At 51.7% G+C, this 20,681-nt stretch overlaps 1 protein-coding gene across 1 annotated transcript; it reads right to left on the bottom strand.

Moving 5' to 3' along the window:
- Positions 1-861: 861 nt before the first annotated feature.
- Positions 862-18,652, bottom strand: LOC140455222 (nuclear factor 7, brain-like). The gene is given in 7 exon segments (XM_072549945.1): positions 862-1,343; positions 1,346-1,536; positions 16,150-16,253; positions 16,351-16,373; positions 17,525-17,758; positions 17,849-17,944; positions 18,035-18,652. Coding segments are annotated over 7 exon segments (1,386 nt in total). The 5' UTR covers positions 18,446-18,652; the 3' UTR covers positions 862-1,016.
- Between the last annotated feature and the right edge of the window lie 2,029 nt (positions 18,653-20,681).

The following is a 20,681-nucleotide window of genomic DNA, read 5'->3' as shown; positions in this document are numbered from 1 at the left end:
ATCCCTCAGAATCATTCTCACAATTGACTGTTCTCCCCAGCTTAATATCAGAAGCAAATTTAGAAATATTGCCTTTAACACCCATATCGACAAATCAGAAAAAACAAAGGTTCTAAAACCGAACCCTGGGAACATCCCTTTCACTCGTCTCCAGTCTGAGAAATGTTTATCTATTCCTACTGTCTGTTTCCTCCCTTTTAGCCAACTTCTAATCCATACTGCCATCAATCCCTCACATTTCTCATTTGCCAACAAATGCACTGTATTACAGCAACTGCTCAACTCTGGAAACTTCTACTTTTCAGCGAATTTACAACTTGATCGATGATCCTCGGAGCTTTTCCAGAAACACGGTACAGGACCGCCCCCGCCTGGCGAGAGACGGTACTGCGGCCCAATATCATCCAGTACCAATTCCATCCAGCAGATGGCGGTGACACACCAACAAGTCCTGGGGAATGTTGGAAAGCAGAAATAAAATCAGAAAATGCTGCAAATCCTCAGTCGGTCAGGCAGCATCTGTGCAAAAAAAACCGGAGTTAACGGATAGTTAAACACTGGGGATATTGCATATCCTGAGAGAGATTCTGTGTAAATCTCCGCCCCAATGATACAAACAGCTCAGTAGAGGATGCTGTGTAAATGCAGATATGTCACCTTTCAGTGTTTGGATTTCTCCCTCAGGATTTCATGTTCCGGGTGTAGAGTGAGAAACACAGAGAAATCCCAGCTCCAGACTGGGAAACAGGTGAAGAGATGGAGGATGGGACTGAAGCAGGGAGTAAATGAAGGAAGGGGAGACTCAAGATATTTAATTTACTTTTTATTTTCACCATCTGATGTTTATTTTTGTATCTGATTTATTGACAGTTTGGTTGTGATGTTACAAAGTATAATCTCAGAATTCAAGAACACATTCAGTAACATCCTGTTGTCAATGGGAGGTTTCTGAACCCAATCCCTGACCCAGACCCTAAACTTGGGGGTCATTGTGACGTCAGGGAGGCCCCGCCCCTTTAACAGCTGATTCTCAGAAATTTGTTTAAATCCCTGGTCCCGAAGAAAGGATAAAGTTTCCCAGTGAATTTATTCCCAGTGAAGGTGTGGAGATGGGACTTGGTGTCCGCGTTGTAAAATGAAATTGTCCCAGATTCATAACTGAGATAAACTCCCACCTTCCTGGGGATCAGATCGATAGGGAGAGGGGATTGAGGAGAGGAGTTTATATAAAATTGATCCCAATCCCGCCCCAAGGTCCAGAATCCATTCTCCGGGATCAGACTGACCGAGTCCTTCCTCTCCACAGACTCTGAGGCTACTCCCAGACTCCAGCCCCGATTCCCCCCACCTCCACCTCCCAGTAATGTCTCCCCGATGTGAATCCCTCTGATCCCAGGACACAGGGACAGTCCCAGTTTGTAAACCTCTTCCCGGTGTCAGGGAGACTCCTCCGGGCCCCGGTCCGTCTTAAACTCTTCAGATCCTCAGAGACCTCGAGGCAGGGACACACTGTTTCCACATCCAGGGTCACAGAGACTGGGAGAGATACACAGAGAATTAGAGACAGTCCCTGAGTCTGTGTGTGTGTGTGTGTGTGAGGGAGGGGGGAGAGGGGTGTGTGAGTGAGGGAGGGGGGAGAGGGGTGTGTGTGAGTGTGGGGGGGGAGGGGTGTGTGTGTGAGGGAGGGGGGAGAGGGGTGTGTGAGTGTGTGTGGGGTGAGGGGGGGGAGGGAGATATGTGTGTGTGGGGGGGGGAGGGAGATGTGTGTGGGGGGGGAGGGAGATGTGTGTGGGGGGGGAGGGAGATGTGTGTGGGGGGGAGGGAGATGTGTGTGGGGGGGGGAGGGAGATGTGTGTGGGGGGGGAGGGGATGTGTGTGGTGGGGGAGGGTGTGTGTGGGGGGGAGGGGATGTGTGTGTGTGTGTGTGGGGGGGAAGGAGATGTGTGTGTGTGGGGGGGGAGGGAGATGTGTGTGTGTGTGGGGGGGGGGGAGGGAGATGTGTGTGTGGGGGGGAGGGAGATGTGTGTGTGTGTGGGGGGGGGGAGGGAGGTGTGTGTGGGGGGGAGGGAGATGTGTGTGGGGGGGAGGGGATGTGTGTGGTGGGGGAGGGTGTGTGTGGGGGGGAGGGGATGTGTGTGTGTGTGTGTGGGGGGGAAGGAGATGTGTGTGTGTGGGGGGGAGGGAGATGTGTGTGTGTGTGGGGGGGGGGGGAGGGAGATGTGTGTGTGGGGGGGAGGGAGATGTGTGTGTGTGTGGGGGGGGGGGAGGGAGGTGTGTGTGGGGGGGAGGGAGATGTGTGTGGGGGGGGAGGGGATGTGTGTGGGGGGGGAGGGGATGTGTGTGGGGGGGGAGGGGATGTGTGTGTGTGGGGGGGGGAGGGGATGTGTGTGTGTGGGGGGGGGAGGGGATGTGTGTGTGTGGGGGGGAGGGGATGTGTGTGTGTGGGGGGGGGAGGGAGATGTGTGTGTGTGTGGGGGGGGGGGAGGGAGATGTGTGTGTGTGTGTGTGGGGGGGGGGAGGGAGGTGTGTGTGGGGGGGAGGGAGATGTGTGTGTGTGTGTGGGGGGGAGGGAGATGTGTGTGTGTGGGGGGGGGAGGGAGATGTGTGTGTGTGGGGGGGGGAGGGAGATGTGTGTGTGTGGGGGGGAGGGAGATGTGTGTGTGTGTGGGGGGGAGGGAGATGTGTGTGTGTGTGTGTGTGGGGGGGAGATGTGTGTGTGGGGGGGAGATGTGTGTGTGGGGGGGAGATGTGTGTGTGTGTGTGTGGGGGGGAGATGTGTGTGTGTGTGGTGGGGACGGGGTGTGTGTGTGGGGGGGGAGGGGGTGTGTGTGTGGGGGGGGAGGGTGTGTGTGTATGTGGGGGGGAGGGTGTGTGTGTTGGGGGGGGAGGGTGTGTGTGTTGGGGGGGGAGGGTGTGTGTGTGTGGGGGGGGAGGGGTGTGTGTGTGTGGGGGGGGGAGGGGTGTGTGTGCGGGGGGGGGACGGGTGTGTGTGTGTGTGTGTGGGGGGGACGGGTGTGTGTGTGTGTGTGGGGGGGACGGGTGTGTGTGTGTGTGGGGGGGGGACGGGTGTGTGTGTGTGGGGGTGGGACGGGTGTGTGTATGGGGGGGGGAAGGGTGTGTGTGTGTGGGGGGGAGGGGATGTGTGTGTGGGGGGGGTGGAGGGAGTTGTGTGTGTGGGGGGGGAGGGAGATGTGTGGGGGAGGGTGTGTGTGTGTGTGTGGGGGAGGGTGTGTGTGTGTGTGTGTGGGGGGGAGGGTGTGTGTGTGTGGCGGGGAGGGTGTGTGTGTGTGTGGGGGGGAGGGTGTGTGTGTGTGTGGGGGGGAGGGTGTGTGTGTGTGGGGGGGGGAGGGTGTGTGTGTGTGGGGGGGGGAGGGTGTGTGTGTGTGGGGGGGTGTGTGTGTGTGTGGGGGGGGGGGTGTGTGTGTGGGGGGGGAGGGGGGTGGGGTGTGTGGGGGGGGGTGGTGTGGGGGGGGGGGTGTGTGTGTGGGGGGGGGGGTGTGTGGGGTGGGGTGTGGTGGGGGGGGGGGGTGTGTGTGTGTGTGGGGGGGGGGGGGGTGTGTGTGGGGGGGGGGGTGAGGGTGGGTGTGTGGGGGGGAGGGGTGGGTGTGTGTGTGTGTGTGTGTGTGGGAGGGGATGTGTGTGTGGGGGGGGGGGTGGAGGGAGATGTGTGTGTGGGGCGGGAGGGAGATGTGTGGGGGAGGGTGTGTGTGTGTGGAGGGGGAGGGGGTGTGTGTGTGGAGGGGGAGGGGGTGTGTGTGTGGGGGGGCGAGGTGGTGTGTGTGTGGGGGGCGAGGGTGTGTGTGTGTGGGGGGCGAGGGTGTGTGTGTGTGTGGGGGGGGAGGGGGTGTGTGTGGGGGGGGGAGGGGGTGTGTGTGTGGGGGGGGAGGGGGTGTGTGTGTGGGGGGGGGAGGGTGTGTGTGTGTGTGGGGGGGGAGGGGTTGTGTGTGTGTGTGTGTGTGGGGGGAGGGTGTGTGTGTGTGGGGGGTGGACGGGTGTGTGTGTGTGTGGGGTGGACGGGTGTGTGTGTGTGGGGGGGGACGGGTGTGTGTGTGTGGGGGTGGCGGGTGTGTGTGTGTGGGGGGGGACGGGTGTGTGTGTGTGTGGGGGGGGGGACGGGTGTGTGTGTGGGGGGGGACGGGTGTGTGTGTGTGGGGGGGAAGGGTGTGTGTGTGTGGGGGGGGACGGGTGTGTGTGTGTGGGGGGGAAGGGTGTGTGTGTGTGGGGGGCAGGGGATGTGTGTGTGGGGGGGGGAGGCTGTGTGTGTGGGGGGGGGGAGGCTGTGTGTGTGTGGGGGGGGAGGCTGTGTGTGTGTGGGGGGGAGGCTGTGTGTGTGTGGGGGGGGAGGGTGTGTGTGGGGGGGGAGGGTGTGTGTGTGCGGGGGGGAGGGTGTGTGTGTGGGGGGAGGGTGTGTGTGTGTGGAGGGGGAGGGTGTGTGTGTGGGGGGAGGGTGTGTGTGTGTGGAGGGGGAGGGTGTGTGTGTGGGGGGGGGAGCGTGTGTGTGTGTGGGGGGGGAGGGTGTGTGTGTGTGGGGGGGAGGGTGTGTGTGTGGGGGGGGAGGGTGTGTGTGTGTGTGGGGGAGGGTGTGTGTGTGTGGGGGGGGAGGGGGTGTGTGTGTGGGGGGGGAGGGGGTGTGTGTGTGGGGGGGGAGGGTGTGTGTGTGTGGGGGAGGGTGTGTGTGTGGGGGGGAGGGTGTGTGTGTGTGGGGGGGGACGGTGTGTGTTGGGGGGAAGGGTGTGTGTGTGTGGGGGGGAGGGTGTGTGTGTGTGGGGGGGGAGGGGGTGTGTGTGTGGGGGGGAGGGGGTGTGTGTGTGGGGGGGGAGGGTGTGTGTGTGTGGGGGGGGAGGGTGTGTGTGTGTGGGGGAGGGTGTGTGTGTGTGGGGGAGGGTGTGTGTGTGGGGGGGGACGGTGTGTGTTGGGGGGAAGGGTGTGTGTGTGTGGGGGGGAGGGTGTGTGTGTGTGGGGGGGGAGGGTGTGTGTGTGAGTGGGGGGAGGGTGTGTGTGTGTGTGGGGGGAGGGTGTGTGTGGGGGGGGGAGGGTGTGTGTGTGTGGGGGGGGAGGGGGTGTGTGTGGGGGGGGGAGAGGGTGTGTGTGGGGGGGGAGGGTGTGTGTGTGTGGGGGGAGGGGGTGTGTGGGGGGGAGGGGGTGTGTGGGGGGGGAGGGTGTGTGTGTGTGGGGGGGGAGGGCGTGTGTGTGGGGGGGGAGGGGGTGTGTGGGGGGGGAGGGGGTGTGTGTGTGGGGGGGGAGGGGGTGTGTGTGGGGCAGGGAGGGGGTGTGTGTGTGGTGCAGGGAGCGGGTGTGTGTGGGGCAGGGAGGGGGTGTGTGTGTGGTGCAGGGAGCGGGTGTGTGTGGGGCAGGGAGGGGGTGTGTGTGTGGTGCAGGGAGCGGGTGTGTGTGGGGCAGGGAGGGGGTGTGTGTGGTGCAGGGAGCGGGTGTGTGTGGGGCAGGGAGGGGGTGTGTGTGTGGGGCAGGGAGCGGGTGTGTGTGGGGCAGGGAGCGGGTGTGTGTGGGGGGGGGAGGGGGTGTGTGTGTGGGGGGGGAGGGGGTGTGTGTGTGGGGGGGGAGGGGGGTGTGTGTGTGGTGCAGGGAGCGGGTGTGTGTGTGTGGGGCAGGGAGGGGGTGTGTGTGTGGGGCAGGGAGGGGGTGTGTGTGGGGCAGGGAGGGGGTGTGTGTATCGGGGGGGAGGGGGTGTGTGTGTCGGAGGGGAGGGTGTGTGTGGGGGGTGGAGGGGCTGTGTGGGGGGGGAATGGAGATGAGTGTGCGTGCGGGGGGATGGGAATGTATGTGGGTGTGAGGCGGATGTGTGTATGGGGGGTGATGTTTTAGGGAGATATGTGGAGAGGGAAATGTGTCGGGGAGGGGGCTGTGTGGGGGAGAGGGGGTATGATTGAATGGGGGGGGATGTGGCTGTGCTGCATTGTGTATGGAGGGGGAGGTGTGTACAGGGAGGTGTACTGGTTTGTGTGTGTATCTGTTGTTGGGGATGTGTGAGTCAATGGGAGGGATGTGGGTGTCTGTGGCGATTGTGTGGGTGAGTATGATCTGTGAAGAATGAGGGATATATGTGGGAGTGGGGTATGTGTGTGGGCGGAGAGAGATGTGTGTGTGGGGTGGTGAGTATGTTGGGCAGGGGGGAACACACAGCAGTGTGTATGGGGGTGTGTGGTTGGGGGGGGCATGTGTCTCTGTGTATTCTGCAAATGTTTAAAACCTGGAAAATAAATTATTCAAATTTAAGTCCTTCACATCTCTAAACATTTCAAAATTCTCTGCTTTTATGTTATTCCAGCCTTATTCAGGGTTTCTCTCAGTTTACACCCAATGGGATATGGCTCCAGCTGCCTCAGTGAGAACAAGCTCCTGTTTGTGGGAGTCCCACTGTCATTCATTATTTTCCAATATCATGGGGGAGTGAAATGGGTTTTCACAAAATTGGAAATAAAAATGCTGAATCTGATCTCAAAATACCAATTAAATCTCCTGAAATCCAATGTCATGGAAAGGAATCCAGCTGGTACTGGGTAGACTGAGGTCGGGGCCATTGGGAAAGAGCTTTATTGAAACAGTGGGGACAGGTCAGAGAATGTTCACTCAGTCGGTTCCTGGGATGAAGCAGTTCCCTTGTGATGGAAGGTTTCAGGCTGGGGCTGTACTCATTGGAATTTAACGGAACGAGAGGTTCTTATTGAAATGTATAAGATGGTGAAGGTGTTGACAGAGGAGACATTGAGAGGCTGTTTCCCATCGTGGGGGAACCTGGAACCAGGGACAGAGTTTCAAAGTAAGAGCCCTACCAATTAACATGGAGATGGGGAGGGATTTTGTGTCTTGGGATCATTAATCTTTGGAATTCTCTCCCCCTTCGAGAACATGGAGCCCAGTTCATTGAATCTATTCGAAGCTGAGTTAAACAGGTTTTTGATCAATGAGGGAGTTGAAGGTTGTGGGAGTCAGGCAGGAAAATGGAGTTAAGGTCACAATCCGATCAGCCGCCATCTTTATGAATGACAGAGAAAGCTCTCGGGGTCACTCCTGCCCCTGTTTCTGATGTACAATGTTCACATGGGATTTTCACACGGACATGTATTAAGTTGTCAGCTTTTGAGTTTCTTTCCTTGTGTTAAATAATCACTTTCACCCTCACAAATTCCCTTCCATCTGGAAACCCATTTCAATGCCTTTTGAATGTTGTAATTGTACCAGCCTCCACCACTTCATCTGGGCAGCTCATTCCATACACAGGTGGCAGGGTACGTCAAAATGTTGACCCTTGAATCCCTTTTAAATCTTTAATGCCCTCACCTTAAACTAATGCCCTCTAGTTTTGGACTCCCCTACCCAAGAGAAAGCCTTGTTTGTTTACCCTATCCATGTTCCTCATGATTTTATAAAACTGAAAAAGGTCACCCCTCATCCTCCAACGCTCCAGGGAAAAGAGTCCCAGCTGATTCAGTCTCTCCTTATAGTTCAAACGCCCCAAAGCAGGCAACATTCTTGTCAACCTTGTATGAACCCTTTCAAGTCCCACAATGCCTTTCCTATAGCAGGGAGTCCATTGAATGCAGTAATCCAAAAGTGACCGAATCAATGTCCTGTACAGCCACAACATGACATCCTAACTCCTTTACTCAAGGCACTGAGCAGTAAAGGCAAGCATACCAGATGCCTTCTTCACTCCTCTGTCTACCAGCAATTCCACTTTCTAGGAACTATGAACCTGTACTCCAAGGTCTTTATTCAACAACACTGCCCAGGACCTCACCATTAAGTGGATAAGTCTTGCCCTGGTTTTCTTTTCCAAAATGTAGCATCTCATATTTATCTGAATTAAACTCCATTTGCCACCCTTCAGCCCACGAGCCCATTTGCCACCCTTCAGCCCACTAGCCCATTTGATCAAGATCCCTGTGTACACTGAGGTAACCTCCTTCACTGGCCACTACACCTCCAATTGTAGTGTTATATGTAACCTGACTAACCATCCCTCCTACACTCACACCCAGTTTGTCCGGAAGCCCACCACCCCCCTGAGCCCCCTCGAGTGTACGTGAGGTCCCGGGGCCGAGTGCCTTGTCCGACAGACTCCTGACAGCTCGGATCGGGAACCGGAGGTGGATCCACTCCCTCACTGTGCGGATGTTATCCAGCCCACTCCCTGCCATCCAGCACATCCCCAACTCTGGTCAGCTCTGTATCCCGAGCTCTCTCCTCCTCCATGATCGAGGAGGAACCTGTTCCCGAGCAGGCTCTCCCTGACAAGAGCCCCCACTCCCCGGAGGGGGAGAGCTCCTGGGTGGGGGGAGCTGACCGTGTCCCAGACTGTGATTGGGTCCAGGTAGGGGACAGGCAATTCCTGGAAGAAGACCCGAGGCCGGGACCACTCCATGAACAGGAACTGTGTGTCGTAATGGAGGCCGTGCACCTGACGGAAGCAATATGTCACCAGGGTGCCCCACCCTGGAGGAGGCTCGATGGAAAGGTATCGCTGTAGGGTCTGAAGGTGGAAAGTCACTCCCTGGGTGTGAAGGTACACCAGCCCCTGACCACCCTCCTCAAGCGGGAGACTCCAAACCCAGTGTTGCCCCTTGTCCCAGAAAAACTCGAGGATCTGTTTCTGAATGGCGGTGACAAAGCCAGGGGGGAGGGCCCAAAGTGACCAGCCGGTCCCACAACATGGTGGCTACCAGCTGGTTTCTGAGCAGCACTCGCGCTCTGTAGGACATCACTCGGAGCTGTCCTGTCCAGCGAGCTGGGGAGTGGTCACCTTGGTCTCCAACTCGTGCCAATTCCCAGCATGAAGGTGGATTCCCAGGTAGACGAGGGGAGTGGGACTCCACGTGAAGCACCGGAGCTAATCCGGCAGGCGGGTTCCATCCCCACTGTCCGACCAGAATTCCCAAACACTTGCTCCAGTTGATCCTTGTGGAGGGTGCTGCAGAGTAGACCTCCTGGCACTCACACATCCTCCACAGGTCAGCTGGGTCTGTGACCATGAGGAACACGGTGTCGGTGTAAGCCGGAAAAATCCCCTCCAGCCCCGGCCCACGCAGAGCCAAACCCGAAAGACGCTCACACAAGAGGCACAGGAATGGCTCCACACAGAGAGAATAAAGCTGGGTGGACAGGGGCCAGCCCTGACACACTCCTCTCCCACAGCGTAGGGACACCGTCAGGGACCCGTTAACCTTCACTGGGCACTCCGCAGCGGGGTACAGAACTCAGATCCTGGCGACAAAATGTGTCCCAAACCCGAAAGCTGACAGAGTCCCGAGGTGCCAAGGGGAGTCGAAAGTGCCCTGAAAATTTTGTAGTTTGTGCTGAGGAGGGAGACCGGGCACCAATTCTTTCACAAATGGAGATCCCCTTCTTAGGCGACAGAGTGATGACGGCCCTGCACCAAGAAAGGGACCTCTCTCCGGTCATGATACATTCTTCCAGGATATCCAAGAATGCCCCGAGGAACCCCATGGTCAGCCCGTCAGGACTTGCCCCTGAAAAGACGGTCGAGGGCACAGGTCAGCTCCAAGCTCAGAGGGGCATCGAGTACCCCAGGCCTCACAAAGGGGAAGGCAATGGAATCAGGATAGAGAGTTCACCATCGTCTACCAAGTCAAAGGTCTTAGCTAAGTCCTTCAACTTCCCCACCAATGCTGAGCTCTTCTGGGTCTCACCACAGTCACCTCCCCCTGCCGCCCCTCGAGGGTACAACTGAGATCTCCCCCTGAGAAGGATGGGTTCACCCTCACTGATGGAGCTAAGAAGAACAGACACTTCCCTGAAGAAGCAGGTCTGCCCAGGTCCCATCCAAGGTGCGTATACATTCCCAGAGTGAAGCTCCATGCCTCCGAAATAAACCGTGAGCTGGAGCAGACAGCCTGGCACGTGCTCCTTGAACCTCACCATCTCCGGCTGGGAAAATGATGGCCACCCAGTCAGAATTGGAGGTCAGATGACTCATGAAGACCCTTTCCCACCAATCCAGGAGTCACATAGCTTTGTCTGTTGAAGTGGTGTGGGATGGGGGGAGTGGGCAGAGGGACTCTTTTTTTCCCTTCCACTCCCTGAGGACACTGCAAAGGAATCCCTGGCACAGTGGGAGACATGACCAGAAGCGGTAGAGAATTCCACCGATCCATATCCAACTGGACTCTGCCTCAGTGACAGAGCACTGCTTGGAAAAACTCCTGAAGTTCCCTGATGGGAATGAGGGGGACCTCATCCGTGAGCACCACACCTCCCTCTACCCTGTCTGACTCGACACTGCTCCCAATCGACACCCAGTCGTCCTCCTCCAGGAGGTCACTTGACCCCTCCTACACAATGAGTGAAGGTGGTGGTTCAGATATGAGTTTCAAGTGCCCACAGTCACCATCACCCGTCCCAAACCAGGACAGCTCCCCTCTCCATACATGCAAATAATAGGTAAAGGAAATGGAGAGAGTGCTGTGAGACCTCACTTGCCAATCCGTCACCTCAGCCAGATCTGTCCTGACCTGACCCCACCCCTACAACCCACAGGGCCAAAGCAATAGATCCCCAATGCCCAGAGGGAATAGTCACTGGCAACAAATAGTCACAGCTTAATAATAATGAGATGGCCCCGGCTCCGAACTGTTCCAGGACACAGACTCCAAAATACCGCCACTCACTGCAAGTGTAAAGGCCCCAAGCAATTAATGTCCAGGTCTGAATCCCCCGACTGAAGTAGTCGTCCAGGCTCCAGGAACAGGCCTAGATTAGAGTGGTGCTGGAAAAGTACAGCAGGTCAGGCAGCATCCGAGGAGCAGGAAAATTGACATTTCAGGTAAAAGCCCTTCATCAGAATAGTCTATTCCTGATGAAAGGCTTTTGTCCGAAACATCGATTTTCCTGCTCCTCGGATGTTCTTTTCCAGCACCACTCTAATCTAGACTCTGGTTTCCAGCATCTGTAGTCCTTGTTTTTACCTTTTATTCAGGAACAGGCCTCCTGGGCACCGGCCAAACAGAAGTGCAGGCCACCACATTTCTCAGGGCCACAGCAACAGCAAGTCGCAAGTCCTTCCAGACAGTCAGGCTGGCTGCAGTTCCGGAGTCCCCAGACGCTAGGTCCCAATCCTCAGCAGCAGTTAGGGTCATAGCTGACACAAAGGAAGATGGTGGTGGTTGTGGACAATCAGTCAACTCAGCTCCAGGACATCTCTGCAGGTGTCCCTCAGGGTAGTGTCCTAGCCCCAACAATCTTCAGCTGCTTCATCAATGACCTTCCCTCTGTCATCAGCACCATTCGAGACTCCTCAGATACTGAAGCACTCCGTGCTCAAATGCAACAAGATCTGGACAATGTCCAGGCTTGGGCTGACAAGTGGCAAGTAACATTCATACCACACAAATGCCAGACAATGCCAATCACCAATAACCACCACCCCTTGACATTCAAAGGTCTTACCATCACTGAATCCCCCACTGTCACCAACTGTCATTGACCAGAAATTCAACTGGACTCACCACATAATCACAGTGGCTCCAAGAGCAGGTCAGAAACTTAGGGATGTTGCAGCAAGTAACTTACCTCCTGACATCCCAAAGTCTATCCACCATCTGCAAGGCACAAGTCAGGAGTGTGATGGATTACACCCTATTTGCTTGAGTGGGTGCAACACTCAAAAAGCTTCACACCATTCAGGACAAAGCAACCCACTTGATTGGCACCACATCAACAAGCATTCAATCCCTCCACCACCAGCGCTCAGTAGCAGCAGTAGGTACTCTCTACAAGATGCACTGCAGAAATTCACCAAAGATCCTGTGACAGCACCTTCCAAACCCACAACCACTTCCAACTGGAATGACAAGGGCAGCAGGTAGTTGGAAACACAACCACCTGCAAGCTCCCCTCCAAGCCACTCACCACCTTGACTCGGAAATATATCGCTGTTCCTTCACAGTCGATGGGTCCAAATCCTGGAATTCCCTCCCTACCAGCATTGTGGGTCAACCCCCAGCAAGTGGACTGCAGCAATTCAAGAAGGCAGCTCACCATCACATTCTCAAAGGCAAATAAGGATGGGCTATCAATGCTGGCCAGCCAGCAACACTCCAGTCCCACAAATAAATTTTAAAAGCCCTCTCCCAAGTGCAGCAGGTGTGTTTACATCAGCCTTCAACTCACCGAGAAGAGACACAAACCACCTGGCCCCCAAAGACAGCAACAACAGAGAATCCCAGGTTTGAGTCCCTCCAGGCAGACAAGCTGCAGCACCAGAGGCCCCAGGCTCTCAGCCTCACCCAGTTCTAGCTGTTCTCAGTTACAACAGGGGTCATCATTCCAGCCTCAAGTTCCAATGACAGCAACAGAGTGCAGACTCCCAATACACTGCCCTCTATAGGGAAAGCAACCCTCCACCATGACCCTCTGTCACCTTGGATCAAGCCAATTTTATATCGAAATGGCTAGTTCTTCCTGTTTTCCACATGATGTAACCTTGTTAACCAGTCCACTGTGCACAACCTTGTCAGACACCTCACTGACGTCCACGTAGATAACATGCACTGCTCTGCCTTCAACAATCATTTCAGTCAGTTTTTCAAAATATTCAACCTGAGCAATCTGGTGAGGGGGGTGGGACCCAGACAGAGAATGAGAAGAAGGATCCGTCTGAGGCTGAGAAAAGGAGCAAGTCAAACAGTCAAGGCAGGTGGGGGCAAAGCAAAGGTGGATATGGTCATAATCGATACAGGACTGGGCACCACTTCCAAACAATCTGTGAGGCCTGGAACCTGTCAATGCAGCCTGAGACCTTGTGGCTGAATTGTCCCAACAGCTGATCGGGCCCTGAGAGCTGAGGAAGTGGGGGCCCATCCTCTTCTGCTGTCTGAGAAGGGGACAGCTGTGTGTTACCTTGATGTGTTTGTCTTCTTCCAGGGAGCCACTGGGGATCTGTGTGGGATCTCTCCGTCACCCACCCACAAATGGATCAGTGCCATCTGAACAAGATCTCAGCAGTTCCTCTCGTTTCCCCATGTCGAAGTCAGTCCTTCAGCCCAGGCAGTAGGATTCAGGAATATCGCTGCTTTCACCCAGGTACAGGGCACCATCAGCTGGAGTCATGTCCCATTGAGAGGGCGATACGACAATGCAGTGGAGTTCATCAATAGGAAGTGCTTCCAATCCATTAATATGCAGATTGTCTGGAATCACCAGTCCCACTTCCTGAAGGTGTGTCCCCAGTACCCTGGGAGCTGCCATGGTTTCTACAGCCTGGAGCACTCTCATGTCCCTGCTGTGTCTGAGGGCCCAGGTGCCCTACAAGCTGGTTCCTAGGAGACAAGGCCTACCCACTGTGGCCCTGGCTGATGACACCATTGCTCAACCCCCTGACTGAGTAAGAACAATCTATTGCTGTAGTTTTATCTCTGGGTTCTGTTTAAGCTCTGAGAAGACCTTGGGACAGATGGCTGTGTACAGCAGTGTTTCTGAGAAGTGGATAATGGACTTAGTGAGTCACATTATATTGGAGTGAAAAGTTAGTTTCAGTCCCAGACCCACAGTATTGGGATGAAACCCAAGGAGAGGTTATTTAAGCCGAGTATTTTGAGGATGTGTGGTAGCTCCAGGACAAAGTTATCACAGTTCCATCCCTGACCTGAATGACACTAAGTTTCCTGTGAGGGGAGGAAGTGGTCCAGATTGTTCATCCAGACGCCCAGGTAATGTTCTGGGGACACATAAGGACTAGGAGGAGGAGTAGGCCATCTGGTCCTTTGACCCTGCCCCACCATCCAATAAGATCATGGCTGATCTTTCTGTGGTCTCAGCTCCACTTACCTGCCCTGTCACCATAACCTTTACTTCCTTTTCTGTTCAAAAATGTATCTATCTTACCTTTAAAAATATTTTCTGAGGAAGCCTCAGCTACTTCATTGGGCAGGGAATTCCAGAGATTCACAACCCTCTGGGTGAAGATGTTGCTTCTCAGTTCAGTCCTAAATCTGCTCTCCCTAATGTTGAGGCGATGTCCTCTTGTCCCAGCTTCCCCTGCCAGTGGAAACATCCTCTCTACTTCTATCTTATCTATTCCTTCATAATTTTATATGTTTCTATAAGATCTCTCCTCACATTTCTAAATTGCAATGAATATACTGCCCAGTCTACTCAGTCTCTCCCTATAAGCCAACTCCCTCAAATCCGGGAACAACCTGGTAAACCTCCTCTGCAACCTCGCTAGTGTCAGTACATCCTTTCTCAAGTAAGGAGACCAACACTACACACAGTACTCCAGGTGTGGCCTCACCTACACCCTATACAGCTATGACTTAAGCTTCCTGCTTTTAACCACAATCCCTTCAGCAATGAAGAACAAAATTCCATTTGCCTTCTTAATGACCTTTTACATCTGCAGACCAACCTTCTGTGGTTCATGCACAAGGACACCCAGATCCCTCTGCACAGCAACATGCTGCAATTTTTCATTGTGATTCCTACCAAAATGAATGACTTCACATGTATTAACATTGTACTCCATCTGGCAGACCCTTGCCTGCTCACTTCAACTATGTCCCTCTGCAAAGTTTCATAATCCTCTGCACACTTTGTTCTACTGCTCATCTTGGGGCCATCCACAAACTTTGACACACTACACAGGGTCCCTAACTCCAAATCATCTCTGTAAATTGTGACTAATTGCAGTCTCAACACGGACTCCTGAGGCACACCGCTAGTTACTGATCGCCAGCCAGAAAAGCACTCATCTATCCCCACTCTTTGCTTCCTGTTAGTTAACCAATCCTCTATACATACCAGTACATTGCTTGTGCCTTGCATCTTTATCTTATGCAGCAGCCTTTTGTGCTGCCCCTTGTCAAATGCCTTTTGCAAATCTAGATACACCACATCTACTGGGTTACCGTTGCCCGTCATGCTCGTAAAGTCTTCATAGAATTCCAGTAGATTGGTTAAGTGTGACCTGCCCTTCATAAATCCATATTGCCTCTGCCCAAGGGGACAATTTTCATCTAGATGCCTTGCCAGCTCTTCTACAATAACAGACTCGAGCATTTTCCCCACTACAGAAGTTAAGCTAACCAGCTTAGAATTCCCCATCTTTTATCGACCTCCCTTTTTAAACAGTGACATCACATTTGCTGTTTTCCAATCTGCTGGACCTGCCCCAGTGGAGTTTGGAAAATTACCACAAGTTCATTTGCTATTTCTCCCACCATCTCTTTTAGTGCTCTGGGAGACTTGTCTACCATTAGCTCCATGAGCTTGCCCAACACTACCTCCTGTGGGCACCACTACTACTGTGATAATGATTGTTTCCAGGTCCTCACCTACCTTCATCTCTTTGTCAAGTACTCTCATGTTATTTGTGTCCTCCACTATAAATCTCTCCTTTTCACACAAATCCAATCCAATCAATATCAGGAGCAATTTCAAAAGTTGCTAACAATTTTAATCCCATGTCAAAAAATAATTCATTGATTATGAAGTGCTCAGGAATTCCCAGGAAATAACATGGAGCTATGTAACAGCAAGGTCTTTCTCAGTCTCTTATCAACACATTTTATTTCCCTGTTTCACTCCCCTCTTTCTGCTCTCTCACTGAAGCTACAGCCATTTTCACTGATCTATGGATCAGCACCGTTAGATCCCTCTGAGCTTGACAGGGTCCTGTCATTCATTGACTACCCCCTTGTCTTGTTACTTCTTCCAAAGTGCATCACCGCACACTTTTCAGGATTAAGTTCCATCTGCTGTTGATCTGCCCATTTGACCAACACATCATGATCAAACAGCCCCATCTCTGACATGATGCTGGGGGGAACATTCCTGCTGAAGAAGGTTTTTGGGCCGAGGACACAGACGTGAGGAGCTGCAGTTGTGAAGGCCAGCGGTGGAGATGATCAACTTACACATAATCACAACTATCTTCCAATGTGTTCAGTACAATTCCCACCAGTGGAGAATTCTGCCTGATGTCCACTGACTCCTGTTTCACTGGGGCTTCTTGGTGTCACACTTGGTCACATGCTGCCTTGATGTCAATGACATTCAAGGCCATGTTAATCCAGGTTTCTGGATAATTGAGTACTTAAACATACTCTCTTTGATATTTGTATACATAACAATTTAAATTGGAAATTATAATCAGCACAAAGGAACTAATCTGACCTTTATTCGGTTTAATGGCCTCCACTATTTCTGTCCACACTGGAAACGGTAAAAGGATGTTGGATTTTTCAGTCGACAGGACATCATCATAGTCATCGCTAACCCTGTAAATATTAAACAGTTTATCATAAATTCACCAGAAAGACTTTCCTGAATAATTTCATCAATTTTCAATTAGTTGCAGGAAACTGCATGTCCTACCTCCTCTTCCGAGATACTTCCTCCTGAAATAAACCAAACACCAATCTGAGTTGACAGAGACACACTGTCTATATCCAGAAAGCAGCAATTACACTCACATTGTTACATCTTATTAAGAGCTGTCATTTTTAAAAAAAAACTAATTCATGGTGTATGACTAGATTGGATTAGATTACTGACAAGTAATCTTCGGCCCAACAAGTCCACACCCAGACCCATTCCCCTACATTTACCCCTTCACCTCACACTACTGGCAATTCAGGATGGCCAATTCACTGAACCTGCACATTTTTGCATTGTGGGAGAAAACCGGAACACCCTGAGGAAACCCACGCAGACACGGGGAAAATGTGCAAACTCCAAACAGTCAGTCACCTGAGGCAGGAATTGAACCCAGGTCTCTGGCGCTGTGAGGAAGCAGTGTCACCAGCTCAACCAACATTCCTTACCCATCCCCAAGAGTGATCTAAATTGCTGGGTCTGGAGGTATATGGAGACCATACCAGGGGAGGACAATAGATTGTCTTCCCTGATGGATATTAGTGAATCAAATAGTTTTACAACAATCGACAATGTTTACGTGGTCACCATTAGCTGAAATTCTCTACAAAATGTCAGGTATTTTTTGTTGAAGTTAACTTTCACCATCTGTGAAAACTAGTCCAGCAGCATTACCACTACACCCACCATCTCCCCTGTTCTCATTGTTGCGAACATCGAATAGAAAGAGGATATTAACTAAGGATACTGAAGACTGGGAGAAAATATTTTAAAAAGCAACAAGTGCAAAAGTTAATTGTTGATATTAAATGACTCGATAAAACAGAAGATCTGATTCAGATGTTGAAAAGCTGACAGAGTGGATTTGTTGGATTCAATGAAGATGCTTCCAATTGTAGGGAATCTGAAAATATGGCTCTGTAAAAGTTATCATGGAACAAATAAGTTCAAAGGGAAGTTCAGAACCAAATTCTTTGTCAAGAAAGTGATGAGAATGTGGAATCCACAGTCACACAGTGTGATTGAGACAAATGTATTGAACAGGAAAGTGGAGAAGCCCATGAGGGAGAAAGGAGTAGAGGGAGATAGTGACAGGGGGGATGAAGGAGGATGGGTGTCTGCATCATGTTGGGACTGTTCACAGTCACACTTTCACTGAAATATAATCCCTCACCTTCAGAAATATCACTCCGTCTGTTTGTTCCAACTGTTTTTCCAACTTTGAGAGCTTGTCCTGAATAGACTTTAAATTCTTTTGAATTTCTTGAAGATGTTCCTCCATTGGTTTGAGAATGTTTTCCTCTTGTTTCCTGAGATCTTGGAGTAAACTCTGCTCTTTCTCAGTCAGCATCTGGTGTATTTGAGCAAATTTGGATGTGATATGGGTCTGAAGATTTCTGGATTCCTCCTGTGAAATGAAACATCAACACAATATATTTCCGTGAAAAAACACAAATGGCCGAATCTAACGTTGAAGCTGAACTCAGGGAGATTTTACCTGGAATTGGGAAATCTTCTGTTTCTGCTGCTGCTCCATTTCTAGAGCCACTGATTTCTTCTCTGTGAGAGAATCCAAGGAAGATTTCACCCGATCCTGGGATTGGGAGAGAAAACAAGAAACTTAAAGAGTTCGACCATGTAAATGTGATAGAATAATCAGGGGATGGAATCTGTTTCCTTTTACCTTGTAGATTCCAACAGCTTCTTTAACCGGAATGAAGTTGTGAGATTTGTGTTCACGGGAATCTCTACAAACCAGACACATCAATTTTTTGTCAGTTTCACAAAACAGCTTCAGTCCTTCCTGATGTTCCTCACAGTGATGGTTACTTTCCTTCTCTTGTGGATTCAGACTTAATTTTCGAGCTTTCTCGGCCAGATTCGCTAAGGCCCGGTTTCCTCTGAGGTTTCTGTCCGGAAACTCCTGTCTACATTCCGGGCAGGAGTTTATCTGCTGCTTTTCCCAACTCTGGGTGATAAAGAAGCGGCAGAACTTGTATCCACAATCCAGTGAAACTGGATCGGTGAAGAAATCCAGACAAATGGGACAGATTACCTCCTCGGTCAAACTCTGTACCTGCTGTCTGAAAGCCATGTTCACCCTCAGCACTTCCTGGTTCCAACCACTTTTACTTTGCTGTTATTGCTTTTGTGAACACATTCAGTTCAGTGAATCCTGAGGAAATTTGACAGAAGACTCAAGAAATTATTATTGAGCACCAATCTATTTCCCACTCACTGTTCTTTGTCAATGTGAAATGTCGGGTAGAGATCAGGAAAAACACAGTGAGAACTCTGAAGGAGAAGATACCGAAGGTGAAAATCCATAGAGATGAAAGTCCAAGGAATGTTGACAAAGGGAGGGGCTAGAAGGAGGGGAAGAGTTTACATTTTAACCCTGTAAGTGACAGGATTGCCACAATTGTCTTTCACACACTAACACCTCTCAGTGATTTCTTTTATTAATTCACGTGTGGGATGTGGGCATTGCTGGCTGGGCCCTTAAGAAGGTGGTGGTAAACTGCCTTTTTGAACCGGTGCAGTCCATGTGCTGTGGGTTTACCCACAACACCATCAAGACGCAAATTTTGCAATTTGGACCAGCCAACAGCGAAGGAACATCGATACAGGATGGTGAGAGGCTCAGAGGGAACCTGCAGGTGATGGTGTTCCCTTGTACCTGCTGCTCTGGTTCTTCTGGATTGAAGTGGTTATGGGTTTGGAAGGTGCTGCCTGAGGATGTTTGGTGAATTTTTGTGGTACATCTTGTTGATAGTACACACTGCTGCTACTGAGTGTTGTGGTGGAGGGAGCGGATGCTTGTCGATGTAATGCTCTTCAAATGGGCTGCTTTGTCCTGGATGGTGTCAAGCTTGTTGAGTGTTGTTACCATCCAGACAAGTGGGGAGTGTGCCATCACACTCCTGATTTGTGCCTTGTAGATGGCGGGCAGGATTTGAGAAGTTTGTTTTGAGCTTCTGGCATGTTCTTGTAACCATGGGGTTTACACTGGCTGGGAGGACGAGTCCTGGAGATGGGTCTAGGACAAGATACCAAGGTGTGGAGGCAGCAAGGCATTGTGGTCTGAATCCTGGTGGGCATCGACTCAGAGGGAAAGGACTATAACTTGAGTACTTTAAAGATACTTTTTATGAACATTCTGGACTTTTTAAACCCTGTATTTCCATGTTCACTCTTTTTCACTATTTCAATTCTGCAACAATATTTAAAGTATCTGTACTAATGTACCCTGTACCTAAGATGGTGCTAAGAGACGACATTACAACTTTTCACTGCACTCACTCTGGTGCACGTGACAATAAAGGCTTGTCTTATCGATTCTATTCTTTTCTATTCTATTCTTTCTCTCAGGTGTGTCCTGTCCATAAAACAGAAACATGACAAATCCCATCCGGATAATCACCGGCACATCAGGTTCCTCTCGATCCTCAGTAAAGTGATGGCAGGAACATTCACAGAGAGAGCAAGCTGCACTCACTCAGCAATATCCTCCTCACTGACGTGATGTTTAGATTCCACCAAACCAACTTTATCTCTGATCTCATTAGATCATTGGTCTAAAGAGCAGAATTCCAGAAGGTGGGAGTAACTGCCCCCAGTGTCATGGCAGCTTCTGACTGAGGCTGGTACAAGGAGATCCAGGAATCAGGAGAGAGATTCTCTTCTGTCTCACAGCTCGCACAGAGAAAATAGATGTTGAAGGTCACTCCATTTAACTTGAGGACCTCCTCAGAGTAGATAGTATGACACAACCTGTTCAGAGACATCATTACACACCCCTGCAGTTGGAGGGCTTGAACACAGTCCTCTTGGATCAGAGGTGGGACACTACCAGTCCACCAGAAGAACCCATCAGTTCCTCAGAGCAGTGTCCTACGAACAGCTATTTCACCCCCTTCATCAATGAACATCCCTCGGCCACAGGATGGGAATGGAAATGTTCACAGATGATTGCACAGAGTTCAGTCCCATTTGCACCTCCTCAGATACTGAAGTAACCTGTGTCAGTATGTGGCAGGAACTGGGCAATGTTCATGTTTGGACTGACAACATAGTAAACCACACTCTCACCACCAAATGGCAGAGACTGACAATTTATAAGAGGAGAATATCTGGCTTTCTCCCACATCATCATTTCCAAATACCGCCCCCGCCCCCCCCCCCAACATTGTCCTCGATCCGACCATCACATTGAAAGTTAACCTGAACATCCACAGAAATGCTGCAGCCAGAAAAACAGGCTGGAGGTTCAGAATTTTACAGTGAGAAACTCCCCAAAATCTGTCCACCATTTCCATGGTACAAGTCAG

This window comes from Chiloscyllium punctatum, chromosome 30 (assembly GCF_047496795.1).
Source record: "Chiloscyllium punctatum isolate Juve2018m chromosome 30, sChiPun1.3, whole genome shotgun sequence".
Classification (NCBI taxonomy): domain Eukaryota; kingdom Metazoa; phylum Chordata; class Chondrichthyes; order Orectolobiformes; family Hemiscylliidae; genus Chiloscyllium; species Chiloscyllium punctatum.
The sequence above is the reverse complement of the archived record's forward strand: the minus strand, read 5'-3'. Positions and strand labels throughout refer to the sequence as shown.